We start from the raw sequence: 26,248 nt of genomic DNA, 5'->3' as shown, positions 1-26,248 counted from the left end.
CAACCTATTGTGGGTGGGGCAGTCCCTGTGTTGGCAGGCTTGGGTTCTATAGGAAGGCAGACTGAGCAAGCCATGGGAAGTGAGCCAGTAAGTAGTGCTTCTCCATGGTCTCTGCATCCTCTCCTGCCCCCAGGATCCTTTCCTGTTTGAGTTCGTGTCCTGACTTCTATCAGTGATGAACAGTGATGTGGCAGTGTTAGCTAAATAAAGCCTTTCCTCCCCATAGCGTTTCGTTGCAACAACTGAAACTCTAATCTACACACCATTCCCTAGCTGGAGGTAGGACAGATAGGTGTGATTTGAAGGTGTAGCTTAGATTTGATGTCAGTGCTGGCTTGGAGATGCAAGGCATCCTGCAAAGACCGGAGGCAGGCCCTGGAAAGCCAACAAAAAAGGAGGCAAGCAGGCTGAAAGGTTGTCTCAACTAAAAGCCAGTGAATGTATGGAATGCCATGTGCACTACTGCTAGGACCTGACTTTCAGGATACACTGAGAGGCTATGAAAGCCCCCCCCCCCCAACTCTCTGATGAGTCCCTCAGCTGCCACCACCTCACACCTTGACTTTAGCCTGGTGCTGCTGCCTCAGACGTATAACCTGTGAGTCAATAAGTTTCTTCTTTTATCTCTGTCTCAATCAGTTAGAGGAGCAATAGAAAGTTGCTGGGGTATCCTGGGTCCCCAGCATCCCAGTCTGGAGAGAAGCTGGGGCCACTAGCTTCCACTCCACTAAGAGAAGACTTAGAAAAATCTAAGGCATGTTTTCTAACAGTGGGGGGCACTTTGTCAAAGCGAAATGACACCAGATTTCTCCAGACAGGCCTGATTCTTGGTAGAGACCAATGCCCTCTTGCAATTTATGAAATGGTGGTCTGTTGGTTTTTCCAGCAGAAACACTTTGGAGGGTCGAGAGCAGGGGTCTCCAGGCCCTTTGGTCCTGCTTTAAAGGAACATCATTCAGGGAACCTGGGGTTCCTGCCTGGGCTGGGGGCAGCAAGACAGGTAGGTGGGCAGCCTGCTGGTTCTGTCTAACCTCAGGATTTCAGGCCAGTCAGGTTTGTCCTGCAAAATGAAGGAATGGAAGACAACAGTCCCGAAGTTCCCTCCCGAAGATCCGTATGCCTCACATCCGAGAAGGGGTGCCCAGCAGGACACAATGGGAAAGACAAGGAAGTTTGGTTATAGTCCTACAATCAATGAGCCTCCCAACACCTGCTGGAGAGGCCCCTACAAGGAAGGAGGGCGGGTCTGCCAGCGCCTCGCCTCTCTCTCCTGGGCGCGCCCCTGCCCGCCCAGCTCCAGCCCAGCCCCGCCCGTTTGGCCTGTCCCACCCGCTAGGGCCCTGCGCATCTGCATCAACTGCAGCGCCCGCGCCCCAGTCCCCAGCCACAGTGGTCATCTGTAGCCTGCCTGTTGCTACCCGGAACCCAGACCCTGCCCAGGGAGTGCGGTCGAGCGAGCATGGCCCGTCCAGGGACCGCCTTCTGGACGCTGACTTTGGCATTTGTGGCGGTGGCCTTGGCTGGGGTCAGAGCACAGGGCGCAGGCTTCCAGGAGCCTGACTACTATGACCAGGAGCTCTGGAGACGGGGGCGCTACTATGAGCATCCGGAGCGGGAGCCAGAGCTCTTCTCGCCTCCACTGCATGAGGGTCTCGGGGTGGAGAAGCAGGAGCAGCAGGAGCAGCACCAGCAAGAGCCCAGGCCGCCCAAGAAGGCCGCCAAGCTCAAGAAGGCTCCCAAAAGGGAGAAGGTAGTTGCAGAGACGCCTCCACCAGGTAACTTTTTGTGTCTGGCGGGCAGCCAGAGGGGGCGCCCGTGTTCGCCGCATTCTGGGGGACACCTGGCTTCCCAGTTTGTCTCCCTGAGTGATCCCAGCCAAAATCCAGCTTTCTCTCCCTGCCCCCTGAGGCAGAAAGAGAATTGTGCACTTTGGGAAGCTGCCTGGAGAGCTGGTTCAGTGTCCCAAGAGGTGCCTATTGCTTCTTCCTGCTCTGTTTAGGTATTCAGTCTTCAGACCAATTTTAATCAATCAGCATGTGACAGGCTGGTGTAATTTGGCAGACGGTTTTGGCAAGGCTTGGTCAGTGGCCTTTATTCAGGCAGTTCCTCTTCTCAGTTCCCCCCATCCTCCTGTCAGTGGGTCCCTTGAAACCACTATACACAGGATGGCTGGATACTTTCAACCTCCCCTAGTCCCGGTAGCAGCCAAGATTCTGCCTTCTTGGAAAGTGCAGACTACAGGAGCCCTGGAAAGTTGTGAGTGACTGGCTGAGCTATCCATCCTTTGTGCCCAACTCATTGTTCTTAAAAGATCAAATTAAAATCCACCTTCACTGTCTTCTGGTCCAGCCATTGTCACAAAACCTGTGAGGAAGAATTTCTCTAAATTGTTTCAAATGACTGCTGAGTGTAGGTGCTACATTCTTACTATTTCAGCCATGGGGAGCCAGCAGGACAGTGACCAAATTCTATGGCCTTGCAGTGTCTTCGCCTGAAAAGAGAGTCATGTGTTAGGTCACAGAGCTCTGAGCTCAGAAGTGGCTTTCATTTGATACCAAAGTCATCAACCAGGGTGGCAAGATGCAGACACTCATTTGAGTACTACCCACCTTTGTTATGGCTGAATCCCTGCCATGTGCCATTGACAGTTCTAGGGGTAGGATGATCCCCAAATAGAATCATAGGGACTTTCCATTGTCTTCTGGGGGTGGGGTGATGGGGATTAAGATGGGATGAGACACTGACTTTGGTAGTGTCATCTGGTCTCATTAAGTTCTCTTCCTGGCTCAGGAAAACGGATACCCTTGTTATGGTACAGATGAGGATCCTTAAGCTCAAAGAGAGAAGTAACTTGTTTTGTCACTGTCCTGCTTGGGAGAATTGAAAGCCCATCTTACCAGCCAGGTCTTGGGCTTGCTGTTTGGGGACCTGGGATTTGGGTTCCACCTTTTGAGCCACAACTGCTTCACCTGCAGATAGAAAGAGCAGTGTCTGCCATTGCATTTTTACTGTGTCTGATGATGCCAAGTCTTTCATAGCATCCTTTAGTGTGCCCTAGGGACAGAGGACATAAGAAACTTGGTTCCTCCTCCAAGGACCTCACAGAAGTTGTGTGACTTTGGGAAAATAATCACAGGTGTGTTGAGAGTTCTATAGAACACGGGGTGTGAAGAAAATAAGTAGAAGGATGAGACCAGCGCTTCCCAGGGGGAGATGACTGACTAGGCCTGATTAGTGAGCTTACTGTTTGGGTACTGACAGCTCAGAAAGTCACAGTCCAGCCTCAGCAGTGTCCCCAGCTTATGTGTCTGGGAGTTCAGGTGTTACAACCCAGAAGTAATTTTTTCCTTCCTTCTTGGAGCATCAGCGGTTATCAGCCCTGGAATGGGGTCTCAGAAGGAGACTTCAGGTAGAATCTGGTTTGCAAGAAAAGGTTCATTTGCTTTTGGGAAGCCACCTGGAAGATAGAGGTTGGCTTGGGATAGGAAGTTAACTGTTCCTGGTGAGTAGTTAGCCACCCAGCTCCTGTCTCAAATGGAAGACACATCCTAAAGCACCAGAGTTAGCCTTGGAGGCCTTTGGAGAGCTGCTTCCTGGCTCCTTGCTATTTCAGCCATTTTCCTAATGGGATGGGGTGGGATGTTTTAGAGCTTCCCCAGCTAAGATGAGTGTGACATTCATGGAACAGTTTAAACTACTGCCTCCCTTCCTCCCTCCATTCCCCTACCCCTGAGTGCACGTGTGCATGCATGCGTGCATTTGTTCAACAAAACATTCAGCTGTGGATTCTATGTAGTAAAGGAGAGATGAAATTAAAATGACCTTGGTTAGGGAACTCAGAAGAATTTGTGCACTTCTCTTGCACAGAGAGAAGATTATTCTATCCCACTTTAAGTGGTGGTGTGGTATACATAGTGATATATATATACATATATACATATACATGTATATATATATATCATAATATACATACTATGGTATACATAGTATGGTATATGGTATACATACTGTGGTAACCACAGCATTGTATGCATAGCATCACAGAGGCACTCTTTGGGTGGCAGGCTATTTTATGAACAAGTTGCCAATCTTTGGAATGTGCTTCAGAGGAAGGAACGCGGAGCTCTGGTCTGGGGTGTTAGATGCAAACTTCTGGAATTTACTCCATGGCTGTTGAGTTCTGGGTTCCAGGAAAGGCTAGGCAATGGAGTGGGAGCATAGGGTAATATTGAGAGATGGATGAGAGCATAGAACAGTGAACTGTCTTGGCTATCACATTTGGAGACAGTGAAATGTTTCCCACTTAGCTCTTGGGAGTATGGAAGTTGGAGTCGCTAAGGGAGAAACTGGAAAAGTGTGTGTGGTAAGCACTAATAGGGCATTTGTGTGGATCTCTGAGGAAGCTGGTGCAAATGTATTTGATCTGGCTTTCAGTTTTGGCTTTGGCCCTTGGCAACTGAGAATTGCCCTGTGGATGCCTCTATGGAGGTGGCTTGGAAAATGGAATCCTTTGGTCAATTGGTAGTACCAGTGAGCATTGTCCTGTGATGGTTGGTTGTCAGCAGCTTGACACACCTGAGAAGAAGGAACCTCAGCTGAAAGATTACCACCATCAGATTGGTCTATGGGTGTGTCTGTGGGGGACTTTCTTGATTGCTAATTGGTGTAGGAGGGCCAAGCCCACGGTGGGTGTTACTTTCCTTAGGCAGATGATCTGGGGCTATGTAAGAATAGTAGCTAGGAAAGCCAGTAAGCAGCTTTCCTCTGTGTTCTCTGCTTCAAGCCCCTGCCTTGAACTCTTTCCCTGGCTTCCCTTGATGCCGGACTATAACCTGTAGGTCAAAATCAACCCTTTCTTCCCCATGTTGCTTTTGGTCATGGTGTTTTTCACAGCAACAGAGGCAAACTAGAACACCTACTCAGGAAAGCTAAAACTTGAAAGGCTTAAAAAATCTGAGCCCTTTGAACACCAGTGTACTCGTGGTGATTGTGCGCCATGAAACTTTGATTTAACGAAAAGTTACCTCCAGGCTCTGTGTGTGGTGTACATTCCTAGGTTGGGAAAATCCATGAAATCTGAAGTGTTTTTGTTCCCAAGAACAAAATCAGGGATGCTTAACCAGTACTTCATTTTCAATGGAGAAGGGCCCAGTGGTACTGAGGGACGAGAAACTGAAAGGTATCTACTTAAAAAGTTTGGTTTAGAATAATTACAGACTCATAGGAACTTACAGAAATATTATGGTGAGATCCCATGATCCACCCCTCAGTTTCCCCTAATGGGAAATCCTAGGTAACTCTAGTGTAGGTTTCCCAACCTTGACAGTCTCAGTAGTTTGGACTGAGTATATGTGCTTGGGTGTGGGGGGGGCCCTGTGTGTTGTAGTATACACAGCTTTAACCCATGAGATATCAGTAGGACCTTCCTCTCAGCCCTCCCAAACAAAAATGTCTAGACATTGCCAGCCATCTGCAGAGGGTTGAGAATTACCATTGGGATCAAAAGCATGACATAGAATGTTATAAATTAGATTGTAATGTTACATTTTAGAAGTTTCTCCATGAATTTTGTGTGAGCATGTGTATATTCATGTTTGTGTGTATATGCATTTCAGTATTTTCCCCACATATGTGTGCATGTGTTTGTGCATGCATGCATGCTTATGTATGTGTATGCACATGTGTACTTGTGTGTGTATGGGTCCACCAGGATATAGGACTGTGGAATCCTTTTCTCAGCGTCAGGGGACTTTGGTGTCATAGAATGTTTGAAGCCTTTTTTTGTAAGCATCGGCCTAACCCAGGACCTTAGAACTTTTAGGAAAGTAAAAGGTCACAGTGCAAATTTCTACCCACTGCAGGGTTTGGACAATGACTGCCCAGCCTCTGCCCCACCCCTCCCCAGATGGGCTCTCCCCACTTCAAGGTCATCTACTCATTGGATGGGCAGTGCTGATTGCTAGAATATTCTCCCTCATTGACAACTATTTATTCAGCTGTTTCTGGTTGAATTCCACAGTTTCTGGAGTTGGAACGCTTTGTGGTTCTAGGCGTGAGCCTCAGGTCCCCAGTTTTCACTAGCCAGGACGAAGAATAAGATAGCAGCTTCATGGTGGTCATGCCAGTGGATGTAGGGTGTACTTATTTTGGTGCGACTTTGATTTGTGGTCACACTCCTTTTAGAGGATGACTGTAGCCAACTAATAAACCACAGTTGCACAATTCACCTGCCTTTCCCACCCACATGGCAGAAAGGAACAAACAAGGCTGAGAATAAGTGATTCGAATATTGTGTTTTCTACCTCCACTGCTCCTTGGCTTAGGAGCTGACTTGGATATGGAGGCTTTAAATCTGATTTCCCACTGACTCCTTTGTTTGTAGTGTTTCCAGGAACATGCTAGATTGTATAACTGTTTAGATCTTGACAAACCCACATGGAGACCCCTCTAATCTTGAGCTTGTCCCTCTGGGACATGCAGAGTGTGCAGAGAGCCAGTTTTGTTTGTAGGTCTATACCAAGAATTGTCCAGTTTGCATTTAGTATGTCTTGTGTCCATGCTTTCAGGGGAAATAAAAACAGTGGCAATTTGAGCATATTTTCTTGTAAACAAAGCTCTTTCTATGTGAGATGTTGCTGGTTGCTGGAAAGGGCTTTCCTGCAGAGCTTTTCTGGTCGTGGGGCAGAGTAGCCTGGCCTTTGATGGAAAGGAAAATGGGAGTGTGAGGATCAGGAGGAGGTGGTTGTTAGTATTTCAGTAGAGTTTTTTAATAGAGCCAGGGAATGTTATTGGCATGCTTAAAGAACAAGAAAGCTTTGATGGCTGCCTACATGCTTTAGTATTAAATCTGAAGTATTTCATCCAAGTCAACTCCCTGCAAAGCTGCAAGGGAAAGGATGGATTAGGAAAAAAGGCAACTATTTCTGAGACATTGCCACCCTTTCCAGAACTCTTTCCAAAGCTAACTCACTGCTGGCCTACTCTGCATGCCTGTGCCCATGGCTCCAGAAATCAGGCTTGGGCCTGGATGATAGAGGTTGGACACCCTACAGGGGTCTAGGAAGCCCAATTGTGTGCTGTGGTTGGAAAATGGTTGTGGCATTTCCCCTTCTGTGTCTGTGATTGCCAAATCTCAAGGTGATCCTGCAACCAGTCTCCAGACAAAACCAGTTTTAGCTTCCAGAGCCTGAATTTTGTGGTGAGGATCCCTTTCCCTGTCCCAAGGGACTAGGAAGATGAGTACTTATGCTTAGTGTCACCCAGCAGTGACAGGTTCTGTCCTCTGAGGCCCTCTCAGGTCCTTGTCCACACAGCTGCCACTTGGATTGTAAAACCTTTGAGTTGGGTTTCTTTAACTGGCTGTGGGATAGGTTACTATCCCTAAGTGGCTGGCCTCCATCTAGCTGCTCACTGGAGATCATGAATGGCTAACATGTTGAAGAATACCTTCCTTCCTGTGTTAATTAGTCTCATGTGCCACAGATTTGGATATACTATCTACTCCATACAAAGCATGTGCTCCCTAGTAAGACTGTTGAGGATTCAGAGACATCTAGGGACAGAACTCTGCTCCTTAAGTGCATATGTGACTTTCCAAGCCTTTGGTTCCTCCATGGAGGATTGTGTTAATAATACTCATACTGCCTGCTGAAGTGTGAAGCTAGATGGGTGTGGCCTCCCCAGTTCAGAAAGGGGTGGGGTGGCCAGTTTTGTATTACCTTTCTCCTGCTCCTGGAGGACCTGACAGGTTGTATCCTGTAGACCCTGACAGACAATGCTCCCAGGTTGTTGGCATCTCCTTTCTCTTCTTAGCTCTTTTCTCTAAAGCTACATGAAAACATCCCCGGGTACGGTCCTGCAGTACATGCCTGCTTATCTCAGCCTGTTCTTGGAAGAACCCAAACCCAGGCAGATAGGTGTCCAGGCTACCTACCCAGCCTACAGAGGGCCTAACTCCCCTGCATGCACCTGCCTGCCTGCTGCTGTTAATGGGGTGTTTCCTTAGAGACAATGAACTTCACATGGCTGTGGTTGAGAATCCGGATGGGGGCTGACTGCCAAGAGCAGTGGTTTTAAACCTCCCTGAAGCTGCGGCCCTGTAATACAGTTCCTCATGTGGTGGTGGCCCATCCCCAACTATACAATTATTTTCGTTGCTAATTCATAACTGTAATTTTGAATTATGTTATGAATTGTAATGTAAATAGCTATGTTTTCCCACGGCCTTAGGTGACCCCTCTAAAAAGACCATTTGGCCCCCAGTGGGTCATGACCCACAGGTTGAGATCCCTGGCACAGAGAGTGGGAACGTTGGTTTTAGAGGCACTGTGGTGCCAGCTGATCCCAGTGCCCTTGTGCCTTGGTCCCAGGGGATAGAAGCTCACTGGGTTGTTTTCCCAGGAAGGATCCAGCACCTGAGAAGCATAGACATAGACAGGGGTGGGGGCGTGTTAGTAGGTGGGTTGATTTGGGCCTCTAGTGTAGTGGCGCTGCTGTGTCTCTGGTGACCCTTCCCTGCCTGACCACTGAGGTTGCTCCTGACTGGAACCAAGCATATCATCCAACCATTGAGCCGATTCTCAGATTCACCCCACTCCACACCCTGTTTCTTCTGACATTGACTATCCTCAGAATTGGAAAGGGGCACAGGCTGTCCCCTCCTTGTCCCTTGACCTGTTCTTGCTCCTATCTGTATGGAGCAGGAACTTCTTTTTTCAAATATTTTTTTTTTAATTATAGTATTATTACATAATTTCCCCTTTATCTTTTCTCCCTCCAACCTCTCCCATGCTCTCCCCTGCTCTCTCTCAAATTCATGGCTTTTTTCTTTAAGTGTGTGTGTGTGTATACAAATACATGTTTTCTAATACATATATATATATATATATATTTCTAAATACATAACTAACCCTGCTCAATTCCTATAATGTTATCTGTATGTATACAGTCTCAGGGCTCACCACTTGGTGTTGGGTAACCAGTTGGGGAGCTCTTTCACTGGGAAGCTGTTTCCCTTATGCTCAGTTGCTCATAGTTCTGAGTCTAGGATTAAAGCCTCTTGAGCTGTCCCCTTTTCGTGTTAGAATATCCACTGATATTGTCATTGTTTAGGAATTTTTTTAGGTTGCTCTGTTGATAAGACTTCATGAATGTAACCTCTCTCACATTTCTAGGAGACACAATCCTGGCAAATGCCCTGTTCCTCTGGCTCTCACAGTTTTTCCAGTCTTTCTCCATCCTTTTTTGGCAGTGATCCATGTATCATAGGTGCAGGAATTATGCTATAAGATGTGTCAGTTGGGATAGGGCACCACCTAATTTCCTGCCCTCTGCATTTTGATTGGTAGTGGTTGTCTGCAAAAGTCTTTGTTGCAAAGTCTTACTGCCTTGGTGAGGGGGTAAGAACTGCACTTACCTATGGGTATAAGGATAAATATTTATATTTAGAGTGTAGTTAGGGATTATGCTGGTTTAATAAAGTGGTAGTTGCAGGTTCTCCTCCCCAAGTAGCTAGCTAGGTTTCCAGTACCAGCAAGAGTGAACTTTCAGTTCAATAAGAGAGTTGTTAGCTGCTGCGGAAGCATGCATGCCACGGTTGCACCTGTAGGGTTATCATGCTGTGCTGGACTTCGTTGGGGATCATAGGCATCACAGCTGGGTAGGACTCTTGTTTGCTTCCCTCCCTGGGAAGCTTCATGATGCCTTCCGACGACACCATGAAAACTAGTCCTCAGATCCAGATCAGGGTTAAAATAATCCCAGCACTGAGGAAAAGAAACAGGAGGTTCCTTGGCCAGCCAGCCTAGCCTGCTTGGCAAGGTCCAGGTGAGTGGGAAATTAAAATTGAAGAAAAAAAAGGTGTTCAGTGCCTGAAGAACAACTAAGGTTGTTCTCTGATGTCCACATGCATGTGTACAAACTTGCTTGTGTACCCCCACACAAGCACACACGAGTGAACACACACATACCCCCTCTTTCCTAGCACCTGTAGGAGGAGAGAGACCTTTAGGATGCATCTGAGGAGTCACTGAGAGAAACTCATATGTTTTTCCCTTCCACCTATGGGTTCCTCACCAAGAAACAGGCAAGAAGGGCCAGAGCCCTGGACCAGCTCCCTCCTTCAGGGGGAGGTGCAGAGCCCTGGGGCCGGGTATTTCCTGGGGAAAGGGACTGCAGGGAAGCAAAGGCTTTTCACTTTCAGGATGGGTGAGGGGGTGTTGGGGACAGTTGCTACTGTAAGCTTCTTGTGTAGCAAGGGGGAAAATAGTTTTCTATTAAGCCAGAAGACTTATATTTATCGTGGTGCACCAGAATAGAACATGTGGCCAGCATTAGCAGTACAGTGCTACTTTTAAGAAATTCTGCTTTGTCACGCAGCCCAGATGGAGACGGTGATTGGTTCTGGCTCCTTCTCTGAACACTATTTCCACCTCTCCTTTTTCTTTCATCTGTAGAGACCATATGGTGCCTTTCTTGTTCTGGGGGAGGAAGGCTCTGTGGAAGAGGCCTTTGTGCTGTCAGGGAAGGAAGCCCTTTGGAACTGGTCACTAGCTGTTGCCTCCTGGCTGTCAGTGTCTTTGGGAAGCCCTCTTCTGCATGAACTTTAAGCCAGTCTTTCCCAACCTGTGGGATCGAGATCCCTTGGGTGGGGTCACATTTCAGACGTTTATAGTATAGTTCATAACAGTAGCAAAATTATGTTATAAAGTAGCAAAGAAATCATTTTTTTTTTGGCTGGGGTTCATTATAGCATGAGGGACTGTATTAAATGGTTGACATATTAGGAAGGTTGAGAACAACTGTTCTAGGCTCTCATGTTCTCAACTGTAAAATGCCCTTCCTCCCCTCAGAGGGTTGAACTTTGCAGTGAACATGTCTTGTAAATTTTGGAGACTACCGCCCCTGTTAGCTGTTAGCACACAGGATAATGCTGGCCCAGGTAGAGACAACAGCTGTTCTTTACACCCTGAGTCTCTCACAGGTATCATTTGTGTCCTCGCTCTAACTTCCTGTGTGGTAGGCTCTGCTGCCTTCTTCTGTTGAGGAGAGGAAGGGGGAGAGAGGTAAGGCTGGTGGCCTTGGGTGTGCCCTGGGTATACCTGTCTCCCAGGTAGCACCCTGGAGTGTAAGTGTATCATACCTCTTCTCTCTAGAAGGCTGCACCCCAACCCTGAGTTGGCTAGTTTTTTTATATAGGCTTTCTCAAGTGGAGAGCATTCTGTATGCCATTCCTGCTCTCAAAGCTCCAGGTGATGAACTGAGCTAGACAGGCTTGCTCAGCCCCTTCCCTGACTAGATCTTGCTTCCCCTTCCTTTCCCTCAGTGCTTCCCAGGAAATGAACCCCCTGCATTAGGCTTTGCTTAGAGGCAACTTGACTCTAGACAGATCCTCAAGGAGGATTAGATTGAAGGGAGGAGTCTCAGGAAAGGCAGTTTAAGACAATGCCAGAACTGGGACTTGCAATGGGAAGGAGCTTGAGAGTAGATGGAAAATGTATGCCAACTGTTGTGAGACCAGGAGTAGAAGTGAGGAGAAACTGGAAGGTTAACAGGGTCACATTGGGCTGCCAGGTCGCTCCCCAGTTAGTGAGCAACTGACTCACAGGTCCACAAGCCATGGCCTTGGAGAGCTGGGTGTACAGGTTTAGCATGGGGAAACATGGCAGCTTTGATGTCTAAGTCTAGCTTTGTGGTGGACAGTTCCAGCTCTTACTCCTAGTGCCACAGGGAGGCTCAGCAGCATTTTATTGGCTTACAATACTTTACAGCATGCAGTTGTGCATGGGTCTTGTGAGGGGTGATTATCTCCATACATACTGAGCATCCTCCTCTTTAACCACAGGTCCCTTAGAGTCCAAGGCTCTGGGGCTGCAGAGCAAAGCTGGAAACAGCTTTCTCCAGGAGAGGACCATGAGTTCTCACATTCAGAGGCTTTTCTGATACTCGGAGTAACAGTATCTTTCTCCCTCTTTTTTTCTAGGTAAAAACAGCAACAGAAAAGGCAGAAGAAGCAAGAACCTTGAAAAAGCTGCCCGAGATGACCATGGTGTTCCCGTGGCCCACGAGGATGTCAGAGAGAGTACGTGAAGCTCTTGGAGGCTCCCTGCCCCATTTCTGTCACCTGCCCGTGGTGGGTGCAGGCAGCTGGCATGGCTGTCTGGTCATATATACCCTGTATGGGTATTTTCTGGACCTGTTTCTATTCTTAGCCATTGTTCAGGAGTGCAGACGTCTCAGCAGCTCAAATCTCTCTGGGGGTATTGCTGCCCCATTGAGATTTTCCCAACTGAATCGCTCAAGTCACTTCCAAATTTCCTGTCCCCTCTCTTAGACTGTCTCACTCAGAATTCCACACCATTGTGATCTCTTAGCTGCCCATAGCCCTGGTTGTGTGTTTCTTGTCTCTCAACCCAGCACAGGGTCTCTGGTGGCATAGATAAAGTTTTCTATTTCCAGAATCTGCAATACTAGACCTGTCATCTTGCAGCCACGTGAAAACTTTTGGCTGTGTAATTACTTGCCCTGGCATGTTCAGTGGTAGGTGGGGGTGGCAATAGCTTGATTGATAGAGTGCTTACCTAGGATGTGTGAAGCCTTGGGCTTCATCCCAGTACTGTACACACCAGATGTGATGGTGCACACCTATAAGACCAACACTAGGGAAACGGAGGCAGGGGGATCTGAAATTTAAGGTCATCCTCAGCAACATAGAAAGTTGTGTGACAGCCTGGGATCTATGAGATACTGTCTCAAAGAGAAGAAGAAAAAGAAGGAGGAGGAGAAGGAGGGGGAGGAGGAAGAGGAGGAAGAGAAGGAGAAGAAGAAGAACCCCCCCCCAAGTTATAGAAAAAGAATATTTTTTTGAGACTTGTAGAGGAGCATTGACCCATTAGTTGTAGCTATGAATACTAGTGATTTTGTCACTATTATTGTACTAAACTTCAATATTCAGGATAATTTTCTGCTACAATTAGTAATAGTGACAATTTATTAAATGCATATGTAGTTGCTAGATCCTTTGCGTAGTGTATGACATTTCCAGGCACTGTGCTAATCACTGTGGGTATCATCACCATCACCATCATTATCCTCCTTTTCTCTCCTTTCCCTTCCCTCTCCTCCTCCTTAAGGGAGGGTGCTTTGGCCAGGGATGTGTAGCAAAACAGAGCTTAGAATGAAAGATTCCTGGAGTGTTGTCTTTTTGCTTATTAGTGAGAGCAGACAAAAATAAAATCAGCTAAACATCTTATGGATTTGCGTAGGACTCACTCTCAGCTGCCACATCTGCTCAAGAGTTGGGTCACAGAGGCAACTGTCACCAGGGAAGTTGCACATTCTCTTAGGCACAATGTCAGGGTTTGGGGGGGGGGCTGTGTTTATAACTAACAACCTGCCATCAAAGATATCACTGCTCTGACTACAGTGTGTTCTAAGATTAAGAAAAACCAATTCTTACAAGCTGCTGCCATCATTTATGGACCCAAATGTGTGCTCTATCTGAAGGTGGACACTGACCTTGTCCCTTGGGAAGATGCATTGAATGTACAGTGTGTAGCTAGGGCTGTGCTTCTCAGGCTCATCTGAGGCTTGGGTCCTTTAGTATCTGTGACCTAACATTACCTGGGATCAGAGTCCAAAAGAGGGATTGTTTGCTTTGGGTTGGCCTGGGGTGGTCTATCTATGGGTAGTTGTTTTAGTTAAGTAATTGATTTGAGAATATGCAGCCCACTGTGAAGGGCACCATTCCCTAGGCAGTGGGTCCTGAATATAGAAGAAAGGAGAACTTCAAGTAAGTATGAGTAAGTGTGAATGTTTTCATTTCTCTCTGCCCTAGACTGTGGATGTGTTGTGACCCATTGTTTTAAGTTTCTGCCACTGTGACTTCCCTAGTGAGGGACTGTATCTTAGATAGACCCCTGTCTTCTCTAAGTTGTCTTTTGTCAGAGTATTTTGCCACACTGACAAAAATGAAACCAGGACAGAGTGTTAGCTCTTTCTGGTGATGTGTCTCTTCACCTGCTGGTTGCTCACACATGCCACCAGGCTGAGGTCGCTTCGGGGTGCTAGCCTCAGAAGCACTTTGGAGTTTTGCTGCCAAGCAGTCTGGACTCCGAGGATTCTTCAGTATCTGGTGAAATCCTGAGTGCTTTCAAACACATTTTAAAACATATTTTGTCCAGATTTTCTCTTAGCTTCAGCAGAAGGCTTGGGTTGGATTATCTTATTTCTTCTTTCTCAGAATTGGAAGTTATTAAAATTGGGGCAGGCATTTCAGGAAGATTTTGGAGGCCCAGTTACACACACACACACACACACACACACACACACACACACACACACACACACAATGTACATATGGCATTTCCTCCGTTCTGACATAGATGACCCCATTAACTAGATTCTTTTCTGAGTTGGCCTCATGGATGGGGTCATTTGCCTTAAAGGCAGCCATCACACCTCCAGTTCACTGAGTGTCTTAGCTATCATATTAGCCTGTGGAATTATTCTGTTTTTAAAGAAAGGGTCGATGAATACATGAGAGAGAAGGAATAATGACTTCCTGTTGCTCACCCGGGGAAGGGACAGAGACTATGTCTGATGACTAGACAGTTCACACTGAAGGCAAGTGACAGGGCTCTTAAAAGAGTCTGCAGTCCATGGGACTTATAGAAGTCACCCTTGAAGAACTTTCCCAAGAGCAAATGTGTGCTTAGCTGTTATGTGTCTAAAGCACTATATCAGTTGGGCCAGGTATCCCAGGTACACGTTCAGCTACTAGTCTGGTTGAATTCTTGTCTACTTCTCCATCTCTTTCTGTGCCCACACCTTTCGCTATGTGACTTTCCAGTTCCTTCCCCAAGTTGAAAGCTACTTGACTTTCGCTTGAAGACATCTGCCTGTGTGCTGGTCCTGAAAGGAGGGAGTAAAAGCCTTTGCTATCACCAGTCTAAGTTGCTGAGGGGTGAATTACCTTCCCTTTCTGTCCCAGTGTTTTCTGAGAATTCATGATGAGAGTCCTTGTGCAAAGTTGACTGGAAGGAGATGTGGGCACCTGGTGACTCCAGGAAGCCACACAAGAAGGTATCACAAAGTGTCTAATTTTCTAGCTGCTGTACAATCTGAATTTAAGACTGGGGGCACACAGTAAGGGTGGGATGGATGCCCTCCCTATCCAGAAGCTGTTTTCTCCTTCTGTCTTTATCTGATTTGCACGTAGTGGATGTTGTTCCACATCTGGTGTTAGGTTCAAGTATATCTCCTTTCTTGAGTCTTGGGCTTCTAGGGCAAGCTTAGGAGTGGTTGCATCATTTTCAATCAAAATTCCCCGAAGTCTAAGACACTTCTGAGCAATTGAGAGTGTTATGGGTTGCATCAAGTCATTCTGAATTCAGGGCGGGGAAGTTTTAGCATTTAAAATCTCCTTAAAGAATTTTTTTTTTAATTTGAAATAACTGGATTCACAAGAAGTTATAAAACAAAAGCAAAAACCCAACAAGAAAAATGGGAAAAGGGTCTGATTCACCTTTCACTCTGTCTCTACCAGTGGTGATGTTTTTACACTACGGTAGTAAAGTAATAGAGTCAAGAAATTGACTTGGACAAAACAGACGATGATATTCAGATTCTGCCGTGTGGTGTGTGTGTGTGTGTGTGTGTGTGTGTGTGTGTGTGTGTGTGTGTGTGTGTGTATGCAGGACTGTGGAGCTGTATCATGTGTGTTGTCTGGAAACAGTCCTGTCCTGTCAGATGGTGTTTGTGCTATTCTTTAGAGACAATCCCCTCCCCATGCTTAGGCCCTGGTTCCTGGAAATGCAGCTCTGCTCTCCATAATGTTGTAGTTGTAAGACAATGACATATATGAAATCATATGCTATGTAAACCTTTTTTACATTCAGCATAGATCTCTTTTATTCCATCTTTTATTCCATTGGATAAATAGATCTACTTTGGTGTTTTTATGATTTGGTAGTTAGGTAAAGCTAAGCCCATTAAAATATTATTGGGGGCTAACATATATAGAGAAAACTATGGGAACATAAGGATACAACTCATTGGAGTGTGTAATCTCCACACATTGATTTGGGTTGTCATGGACACCACACAGTGTGAAAATGCATCATTGCAACTGCTCTTTACAAGAAGATTGTGCTGGAAGTCAGCTCTGAGCCCCTGCTTAAACACTGCTGTGATCAGAGGTGACTGATATGGTTTTGAATGGTAATATTTGTGGACTCATGCCGTACACTCTTGTGTCTGATCTCTTTAGTTGGTTATCATATTTGTGAGGCTCAGCCAGGTTGCTGCATCACTATATCTTGTTTATCATCATGGGTCTGTAGGAATCCACAGCAGGCCTGTATACCACTGTCTATGTACCCATTCTCCTATTGATAGGTATTGGTTTGGATTTTATCTTTTGGCTATTGCAGAGTGCATTTGGTGTGTACTTCCATTAGAGTTGCTAGATCATAGGGAATGAGTATCTTCAATAAGGACTGCTAGGGAGGGCCTAAGGACATGGCTCAGTTGGTAAAGTGCTTGCTGGGCAAGAGTGAGGACCTAACTTTGGATCTCCATGTTGGAAAGAAAAATGCTGGGCATAGAGACACACACCTATAACCCCAGCGCAAGGAAGGAGGCAGCAGGAGAATCCTTGACTCACTGGCCAGTCAGTCTAGCCAACGTGATGATTTCCAGGTTAAATGAGAGACTTTGTAAAAACAAAATTAGACAGACAAGCAACTGGAGAAGATACCAGACCTTGGCTTCTGGCCTCCATACGCATGTGTACACAAGCTTACATGCTCATACATGCACACATGAACATGCACACATGTAACATAGAATGGGCAGAGAATTTTCTAAGTTGAAGATGACTATCAACACAACCAACAGCGGTTGCTTTTCTTCCTAAAAGCCCACATTTAGTTTTATCAATCTTCTCCATTTTATTCATGTTGGTGACATATGCTGCTGTTTTGCTGTGGTCTAACTATGTGTTTTCCTGGTGAATAATGGTTGATGCTTCTTTGTCATTAGAATGACTTATTTTGTTCAACTCCCCTTAGGCCCTGTTTTCCCCTGCCATTCTTCTCATTTATAGGAGAGTTTGTTTGTTTACTTTTTGTCAGGTATTCAGAGCAAGGCTTGTCTCTGCCCACTGACTCATCTTCTCACTCTACCAAGCTTGTCTTAAATAACAGATCTTCTTCTTTTTCTTTTTTTTTCCATCTTTTTTTTTAAATTTAAATTTGAAACAAGGTTGTTTTACATGTCAATCCCAGTTCCCTCACCCTCCCATCCTCCCCTATCACTACCACCAAACCCCAGCCCATCCACTTTCTGCTCCCCAGGGAGGGTGAGGCCTTTCATGGGGAATCTTCAAAGTCTGTCATATCATTTGGAGCAGGCCCTAGGCCCTCCCTCATGTATCTAGGCTGAGAAAGTATCCCTGTATGTGGGATGGGCTCTCAAAGTCCATTCATATACTAGGGATAAATACTGACCCATTACTAGAGGCCCCATAGACTGCCTAGTCCTCTTAACTGACACCCACATTCAGGGGGTCTGGGTCGGTCCTATGCTGGTTTCCCTAGCTATGAGACTAGGGTGCATGAGCTCCCCCTTATTCAGGTCAGCTGATTCTATGGGTTTCTCCAGCCTGGTCTTGACCCCTTTGCTCATCACTCCTCCCTCTCTATAACTGGATTCCAAGAGTTCAGCTAGTGTTTAGCTGTGGGTGTCTGTTTCTGCTTCTATCAGCTACTAGATGAAGCTTCTAGGATGGCATATAAGGTAGTCCTCAATCTCATTATCACGGAAGGGCATTAATATAACAGATGTTCTTAAACCTAAAACAAACCAATCGTTAATCTTTTCTTTGGTGGTTGGTGCTTTTCCATAATGTTAATTTTATTGTTGCCTTCCCCAAGGTCTTGAAGACATTCATCTCTATCTTCTACTGATAGAGTCTCCTCTTGTATTCATGTATTGCTACTGAAACTATTTGTTATATTAGAAACATGAAGTAAATACTAGTGTAGGTGAACCATGCATGTGGTGACAAGCCATCTGTTTTGAACCAGTAATTACCTTCTGGGGTCTTTATTATCAATGTATGAGGAAAAATATGAATTTCCCATGATGACTCAGAGACAGTGATTATCAGTCATAGCAGCTTCTGATACACGTCACTCTTATGTTTGGAATTCTATGATGGACATTCATTTTGACTTGTGATAGAGGCTTCCAGACTCTTTAGGGAGGTAGACTAATCTGTCTGAGATGGTGGGGCTTTCATTAGGAGTTTGGTCCCGTGGCAGGGTGGGTAGTGTGAGTGGCATGGTTGGGAATGGAGTATGGGAGCTTTCCATATGAAGTAGCCACCAAACTGGACATCCAAGGGAAACGTAAACGGCTGGATCAGATCCTTTGAGGCTGACGCCTCCTGGGGCAGATTCCATGGGCTCCAGGTTTGGGCTTGCCTCCCAGTTTTCAAAGCATTTCCTTATTGAACACAGAGGCACGGAAAGAAATTCCTCAGACTTCTTTTTACTGCATAGGTAAGAAATGTCAGCCAGATTCTGGGGACCCTTCGAGGTTCTTGGCACCTCAGAAGACTTTACTGAGAGCTGCTGTCAATGATCCAAGTCTGTGTGAAATGTGGGCATCTCCATTTTTCTAGGTTCTTCCAAAGATTTTGGGTCTTGGAATGGGTCATTTAGTTTCTGTCTCAGCAGTGCAGTGGGGCACATCTTCAGGTCCTCTTTGATATGGCGGGTATGAAAGAGCTTTCCAAGGGTGATTCGATAAGACCAAGATTAATTCATAGACTTCCCAAGACCCGGAGAGACTTCCACACCCTTCAGAGCAGCTCTTGGTGTCCGAGTCAGGCAGTGAGCCACCACAAACAGAACCTCAGCATACAGGAAGCAGCCTCCACACTCTCTATTGGTTGGAGGGAAGGTCAAGTTGGGAGAAGGAAAGAATTACATAAGTAAATCCTATTGGATTAGAGGCAACATTGAAGACAAAAATCCAAGAGAGCTAGAAATTTATTACTGGGAGCCTCTTGCACTCTATGTTTTCAAAGATCCTCTGCTTTTATAGTAGCCAGCAGCCACAGTGGGCCACAGCTCCTCTCTGTCAGGAGTGATGACTTTCCCACTTCTGGTCCCTTTTCCTGGTGTGACCTACAATGCCACCAAAGCATTGGTGTTTTACTTTGGAACTCAAATGGGGGAACATAAAGAGGGTATTGGGATCTCCTGTCACAGCTGATTTTCAAATTGCCCTTGGACATTTTGTAATTATTCAAGTCAGTCTGGCCTCTCCAAGGCTCACTTTGTTTGTGGGTAAGATGGGTTTGTGGATATTGGGGAGGTTAAGTGACAAGATGTCCAGAGGAGGCAACTCAGAGGGAGCTGCTTGCACATTAGCCTAATTGCTCATCGATTTAACAAACTTTTCAAGATTTGACTTCATGACAGTTCCCTGAGGATATGTGGGACACTGGGAGTGGAACTTTGGGGTTGGTGCCTACAAATCACAATTCATGTGCTATGTATTCTTTTCCCTACTATGTCCGGGCCACAGAGTTGTTCCTGACATTAAAATCAGTAGGCAGTGTTGGAATGTGTTCAAGAACTGATGTACCACGTGTCCTGGTTTCATTTGTACTGCTGTGATAAAGCACCCTGCCGAAAACAACTTAGGGGAGAAAGGTTTGTTTGTTTGTTTTTTGTTTTTTGTTTTTTTTTTTTGTTTGTTTTTGTTTTAAACCATGTTATAGTCCATCACTGTAGGGCTATTACTACAGCAGGAGTGTTAGGTGGCTGATCACATCACATCCACAGTCAAGAGCAGAGAAAATGCATGCCTGCTTGCTCAGCTTGCCATTTTCTACTCTAATACAGTTCAGGGCCCAATCAACGAATGGTTTTGTGCACATTCAGAGTAGATCTTCCTATGTGAAATAACCCAATTAAGAAAATCCTTCATAGTCATGTTCACCAACCAATCTGATTTAAACAGTCCTTCATTGATATTCTTTTCTCAGCTAACTCCAGAGCAGTGGTTCTCAGCCTTCCTAATGCTTTGACCCTTTAGTACAGTTCCTTGTGTTGTGGTGACCCCAACCTAAAACTATTTCATAACTGTAATTTTGCTACTGTTATGAATTGTAATGTAAATGTCTGATATGCAGGGTATCTGATATGTGACTCCTAATGGTTGTGACCCATTGGTTGAGAACCACTGTTCTAGACTATCAAGTTGGTAATTAAAATTTACTGTCACACAAAGCTTGATGGTCATGGCAAGGACCTTGGGGATTGATGAAGACACACTAGGGTAGTGTCCTTCATTGTGTACACTGGTCTCTATGGAAAGAGTGTTAGCAAAGGACAGAGCTAATGATGTGTGTCCTGAGTCCCCACAGATGGAGTGGCACTGGGAGACAGAGCTTCATTTGGCACAGGGTGTTCCAAGAGCCGCATGCCTTAAGAGAAAGTGGCTTCCTCTCTGGTGACTGTCAGTCTTCCCCAGATGGTGACACATTTTGGATCTCTAATTAATATTTTCCTGAAGACTTTTTTTTTTCCCTCACACTTTTTGCCATGTTCTCTCACCCACATGCATCTCAGGATAAAAGCCTGTTTTAAAAAGTGGGAGAAACTCAATTTGATATCAAAGACATGTTTGTTTTTATGGTATGGCTGCTGGCCCAGGGCACTGATTAGTTGGGGAATAGGTCCTTGCTACAGTGTGGCCCCTGGAGCCAGGTTTACCAGAATACTGAGATGTCCAGGAGGCATGAAGGGCTGTGCATGCCTTTCCTGTTTAGTTCAAGAACTTTTTATTTTTTTAAAGCCAAATCTCATGTGGCCCTAGTTGGCCTCAAACTCATTGTGTAGCTGAGGATGACCTTGAATGTCTTATCCTCCTGCCTCCACATCCAGAGTGTTGTTGGGATTATAGGCATCGGCCATCATGCTAGCTTTGTGGTTTTTGTTTTCTATATTTTTAAAAATATGGTGTGCATTTAAAAATATGGTATGAGGATCAAACTTGGAGCCTTCCTGCGTGCTAGGCAAGGACTCAGTTGTTCATCTGAAGCCTCAATATGTAGTAATTACCTCATGGCTTGGTGTTATAAATATATAGCTCCATAGAGAGGGTTTTTTGTTTGTTTGTTTGCAGATACTTCAATTAAGCTTAGAAACGCTGTTTCTCCTCTTTATTATCCATCACCACTGTAACCACATTCCTGTCTTTCTTTGCAGTGTTTCTTGAAGGACATAGGAAAACTCTCCTTGTTGGAAGGTAGTATTGTGATTGGCAGGGCAGGTGACTCCTTGACAAAGTAAACCAAAGGCATTTCAACACTTGCTTTACCTCCTGTCTGGAACTCCTTGGTTAGCAGGGTCCTCGGTCTCACTGTCTCTAGGTCTTACAAGCCATTGTGCTTGTTTAATTCTGACGCTTTTTCTACAGTTCCCAGCCGGTGGGAACAGGTACATTTCCCAAGTATTCATATGTCTGAAAGTGCCTCTGACTCCCTTGGTTGTTGATTAGCTGATAACAAATTCATGATTTCTTTTCAGTCAGTCCCCTGTATGTGTAACTCACCTCTGGGTCATCTCACACAGCTGCAGACAGGCCAAGGACTGACTGTAGCTGAAAATACAACCCTTATCTCTGCTCCGCTCTCTAAGTTTCTGATTTTAAGGAGATGGAGGTGTGCTCGGAGCCCCTCTGTTTATGCTAACTGGTTTTCCTAGGGTTCCACTGCCTTGGGGTTTAGAGTTAGCTGCTCTCCTTCCCATAGCAGGAATACAAAACTCAGAGCACAGTCTGAAGCTCTGAAGATGTCACCAGGGACCAGTAGAAGCCCTGGGTGTTGGCTCCAAGGAAACTGTCGGTTGTTACTTTTTTATGTAGTCCTCTCTAGTCTTTGCTTGCCCCTCTGGCCACAGGAAAGAGGAACTGCCTGTCTCCCTGTGCAGGACTCAGGATCTTAGATGCCTTGATGTGTTGTGATGACATGGGCTCCTCTCTGGCCTTTCTGGCTGTTCAGCCTCCATACTGTTCTATTCATTTACATGGCACCACCCACCATCCTCCTGTGTGGGAACAAATTTAGGGTGATACCTTAATTACCTTCCTCATCTTTTTCTCGGGTGCAGAGGACCCTGCAGGTGCACTGGTGGGAGGGTCTCTCTGCAGATTCTGAACACCCACCAGCTCCTCTGAGAACATAGAATGTTCTCAGGGTATCAAGAGGAGGAAAATGAATCAGCCCCCCCCCAAAAAAAACTGAAGTTCATCAGGGTTAAGAATACAATATGTAGAACATATTAGTATACTATACTTAGACTTAATTTAAAGTCTAAAACCGAACAATAATTCTCCTGCCTCCTACTTTTTTGTCCTTAGTATAAGGAACTTGCTGGTTCTAACAGGGCATTCCTATGTACAGTACACATATTAAGACCAGCCCAGGAACCTTCTCCAGGAAATATGTGACTTTGTGACTATAATCTAAAATTGTTGCCTCATTGATCTTTGTATATAAAGGAATGTAGGAGAGAAATCTAAACTACTCTGTATTTAAGCTTTTATTCATTTTAACACGTTTAAGATTTTACATTTAGTGTGTGCATGTGTGCGCGTGTGTGGGGGACAACATGTGCATGCTGCAGTGTGGATACATGCAGCAGTGCTCATGAGGGGTTCAGAGAGCAACTTTGCAATTGGTTCTCCTCTCCTTCCAGCACCCTGGGATTGGACTCAGCTTGTTAAACATGGTGGCAAGTATGTTTGCCTGATGAGCCATCTCCCTGGCTCTAAACATCTTAAAATGTTGTTTGGAGAAGTGGGGTCCTTACAGACAGTTTGGCAGGGGCTGATTTTCTTGAGACCTGTAATGAGCTGCACTGTGTCAACCAGGGAGCCAGTTGCCACCAGGCTCCCCGACCCACTGGTGACCCCAGGAAGGGAATTACAGTAACTATTAGTGGAAGGTGAATAGTGAGGCAGTCAGAGGGAAAAACAATAGAGGATATCTAACTAATTATACGCTTCTTGAGTGAGGTTGACTGCCTTGCTGTATCTCTGTGACCCTTGCCCTGCACTTCCCAGCTTAACCCTGAGCACTGGACAGGGAACTCCACAGGATTGTCCCACTCACTGTGGTGGCTGTGAATTTGCATCTAACTTGTGTTACACTTTCTCTGCTGATAGTATCAAGTTCTGGTGCCAGGCAGTTGGCTATGCAGCAGGTATGGTATAATGCTGGAGACACCCTTAGTCAGTCCCTTCCTCTGGCAGCACAGAGTATGCTACATGGCTGAGGAGAGCTCTGCCCAGTCCTATCTTGTCCCTCCTGTCCCTATAGCAATCCTTCCTTGTTTAAATGAGGTGCTGTTTGTTGGTTTCCTTCACTCAAACAACACTTACTAATCCAAGTGGTCTATACCTTCATCTTTGCCTTTCATAGACATGCTCTCCTAGGATGGATCCCCTGCTAGCTACTCCCACATGACCGATGGGAAAGGCTTCCAAACAAAACAAGATCACCTAAAGACAGCACCTTCTAATAAGGAAAAAAAGTCCCAGTGGCAGGGTGCTGGAGTCATGGAAGAAGCTGTGTATGAACTAGCCGAGTCCATCCATTTATTTATGTGGGTTCCCATCAAAGTCACTGCCCAGCAAGTCTATGGATGAAGGGAGCAGAACATTTTGAGTCCTTCTGTGACACTCTTGTAGGTGTGGACAAGAGTAGATGCAACTTATGTGAAACTCCACTATTGCCACGGGCACACGATGGCCTAGGCCCTTGCAGAGAGCAGACATTGAGCTTTTCAGTCAGTGTGAGATGAGCATCCATAAAATACCCCACTTATAGGCTCTTCTTTCCATATATCATATATCTTAATGGGATTTCTTACCCGAGAAGCAGTTTTAATAGAATATTTAACTTCATTCAAGTAGTTCCCTTTTTGAAATAAAACACTTATATATGTATGAGACATTCTCTTTTTCTAGAATATATGCTTTGAATGGCAATAATTGTCATGGCGAGCTATCTGACTATCTGGCTGTCAACCTGTGCATCTGTCTGTGTGACTATAAATGACAGAAATGGAGGTTGCAGGGCTAGATGAGACAATGGATTCTCCTTCATATTCTGCTGAGTGGAGACTGGAATGTGTCTGTGTGGCTCTGAAATAGGCTCACAAAGACTGCCATACAATGTTGTTATGTATAGGTATGATGGTCTAGACTTGGGCAGTCTTTGGCTAGCATTTATTCTGGGGTCAAGATGTGCTCAGGAGCTTTTCTCACAGCTACCCATTCCACCAAGAAGGAAGACAATAGAGGTTTCTATTTATGCTGCTCTGCTCATTACGTGCACAACAGAGGCCAGAATTGCTGAGGCAAAAATCAACAAGTTCTGATTAATTTGCAGAGGTCAAGCATGGGATTGTTAGATTTCTACCATGTATCATTCTCTGGCTGAGTCTCATGGAAGAAGCCTTAATTGTAAATGGCATCAAACAGAGCAAAGCCAGCAACAAAGAAGGAATATTCAGCACAAGTATTCAGAAAGCAAATGCTAGTGACAGAACTGGAGAGCCATTGATGGTTGCATTGACTTAATATGTCTGAAACACAGGGTGTGTCAAGGCAAAGGGGGCCATACTGGCACCTTAGGGGCTCATTGGGGGAAGAAAGTACCTGGCCCCTCTGAAAAGCAGACCCTCATTTCTTCTGATATCCATCTTTGTTTCTAACAAACCCTGTCCTTCCCAGGTTGCCCACCTCTTGGTCTGGAAACGTTAAAAATCACAGACTTCCAGCTGCATGCCTCCACAGCAAAGCGCTATGGCCTGGGAGCGCATCGTGGGAGACTCAACATTCAGGTACTAGCCTCTCAGATACATTCTGGTCACACTGATGAGTGAGTGCTCATGGCACAGACACAGGGAGAGTTACTGCTGAGCTTGGGTGGGTGGCTACATGACATGGTGTTTGAAGAGCGTTAGCTAGTTCTCAAGGTGAGGAGGCACTGCAGTGTAGGCCTATGTGCAGAGGAATGGGCTTTTCCAGAGACAGAAGGCAAGACAAATGAGGAAAGGATGAAGGACCTCCCTTTGGGTGCCCTCTGTGTAGAAATGGCGGGAGCAGAATGAAGAATGCCCACAGGCAAGGACAGGGCAGAGATGTCTACCACACAGCAGGGAGGTGGTCTGATCTTCCCTCTCCTCTTTGGTAGTCACCAGGCCCACCCACACCATCCAGATGTTCTGTGGTAACTCACTGGCTCGCAGGGCCGGACACATCATATGTGGCCACCTCTCTGGGGTTCTACTGTGATCTTGGTCCTTCATACTGTCTAGTCTCCCTCTCTGAGCTTCACACTCCACAAGCCACTCAAATCATAACCACAGGCCTTTCCTCCAGTGTTTCTTTTGCCTGAAGGGAAGACCCTGTGGCACCCAAAGCAATAATCTCGCTGAGCCATGGGAAGGCTCCCCTCATTGCTGTAGGACTCAGCCTCTGTGACAACGCATGGCTGTTCTCTTATATCCAGGTGGGACACTTGGCTCAATCCAGGTGTAAGCAGGACTATCTTTTTGGAGGCTGGAGGGAAAGCCAGGCCTGTGGCAGCTGTCCCCTGGCCCTTCACATTCTTTCTGTGAAGCCCATCTTGGTGGGCTGGGCCCTTCTTCTATGCAACCCGGGGTACCCCTTTTCTGATTCTTTTCTTTTTTGGGGACCCTCTAATTACCAGGTCTTCTAAAGTGACAGCTGCTAACCATTTGAATGTGCCAAAAAGAAAGTGACAGAAGAAACATCACAACCAAACAAAGCCCTCTTGTGTGTTGTAAGAGGGTGAAGATGAACTCTCAGGGATTGACCAGGGGAGACCACTGTGAATCTCTGAGGGTCCTAGGCCCCCTAGGAAGGATTCCAGTCCTCTAAGAGGGAATCTATAACTTTTTCTTGGTGCAGAAGTTACTTTTCTTTTTGCTGTGAGCAAATGTCTGGGCAAAGGAATTTAAGGGAGGGTTTTTTTTGCTTGCAGTTCAAGGGTAGAACTATGGGAAAGGTATGGAGATGAGTGCTTGAGGTAGCTGCTAACGATCTGTCCATGATCAGGAACAGAGAGATGAATACCCATGCCACGTGTCTCTCTCCTTTTTTATTCAGTCTAAGACCTCAGACCATACGACAGTCTACT

The 26,248-nt window shown here is 45.8% G+C and overlaps 1 protein-coding gene across 1 annotated transcript in view; it reads left to right on the top strand.

Annotated features, from left to right (window-relative positions):
- Positions 1 to 1,459: 1,459 nt before the first annotated feature.
- The window catches only part of Cpxm2 (carboxypeptidase X, M14 family member 2), a 101,177-nt gene continuing 76,388 nt past the window's right edge, over positions 1,460 to 26,248 (top strand). Inside the window, exons 1-3 of the mRNA XM_051193183.1 lie at positions 1,460 to 1,775; positions 11,981 to 12,079; positions 24,817 to 24,926. Coding sequence (XP_051049140.1) covers positions 1,460 to 1,775; positions 11,981 to 12,079; positions 24,817 to 24,926 — 525 coding nt within the window. The remainder of the gene's footprint in view (positions 1,776 to 11,980; positions 12,080 to 24,816; positions 24,927 to 26,248) is intronic.

The sequence above is a fragment of the Phodopus roborovskii genome, unplaced genomic scaffold (genome assembly GCF_943737965.1).
Source record: "Phodopus roborovskii unplaced genomic scaffold, PHOROB, whole genome shotgun sequence".
Lineage (NCBI taxonomy): Eukaryota > Metazoa > Chordata > Mammalia > Rodentia > Cricetidae > Phodopus > Phodopus roborovskii.
This window is presented reverse-complemented; position numbering and strand designations above follow the sequence as displayed.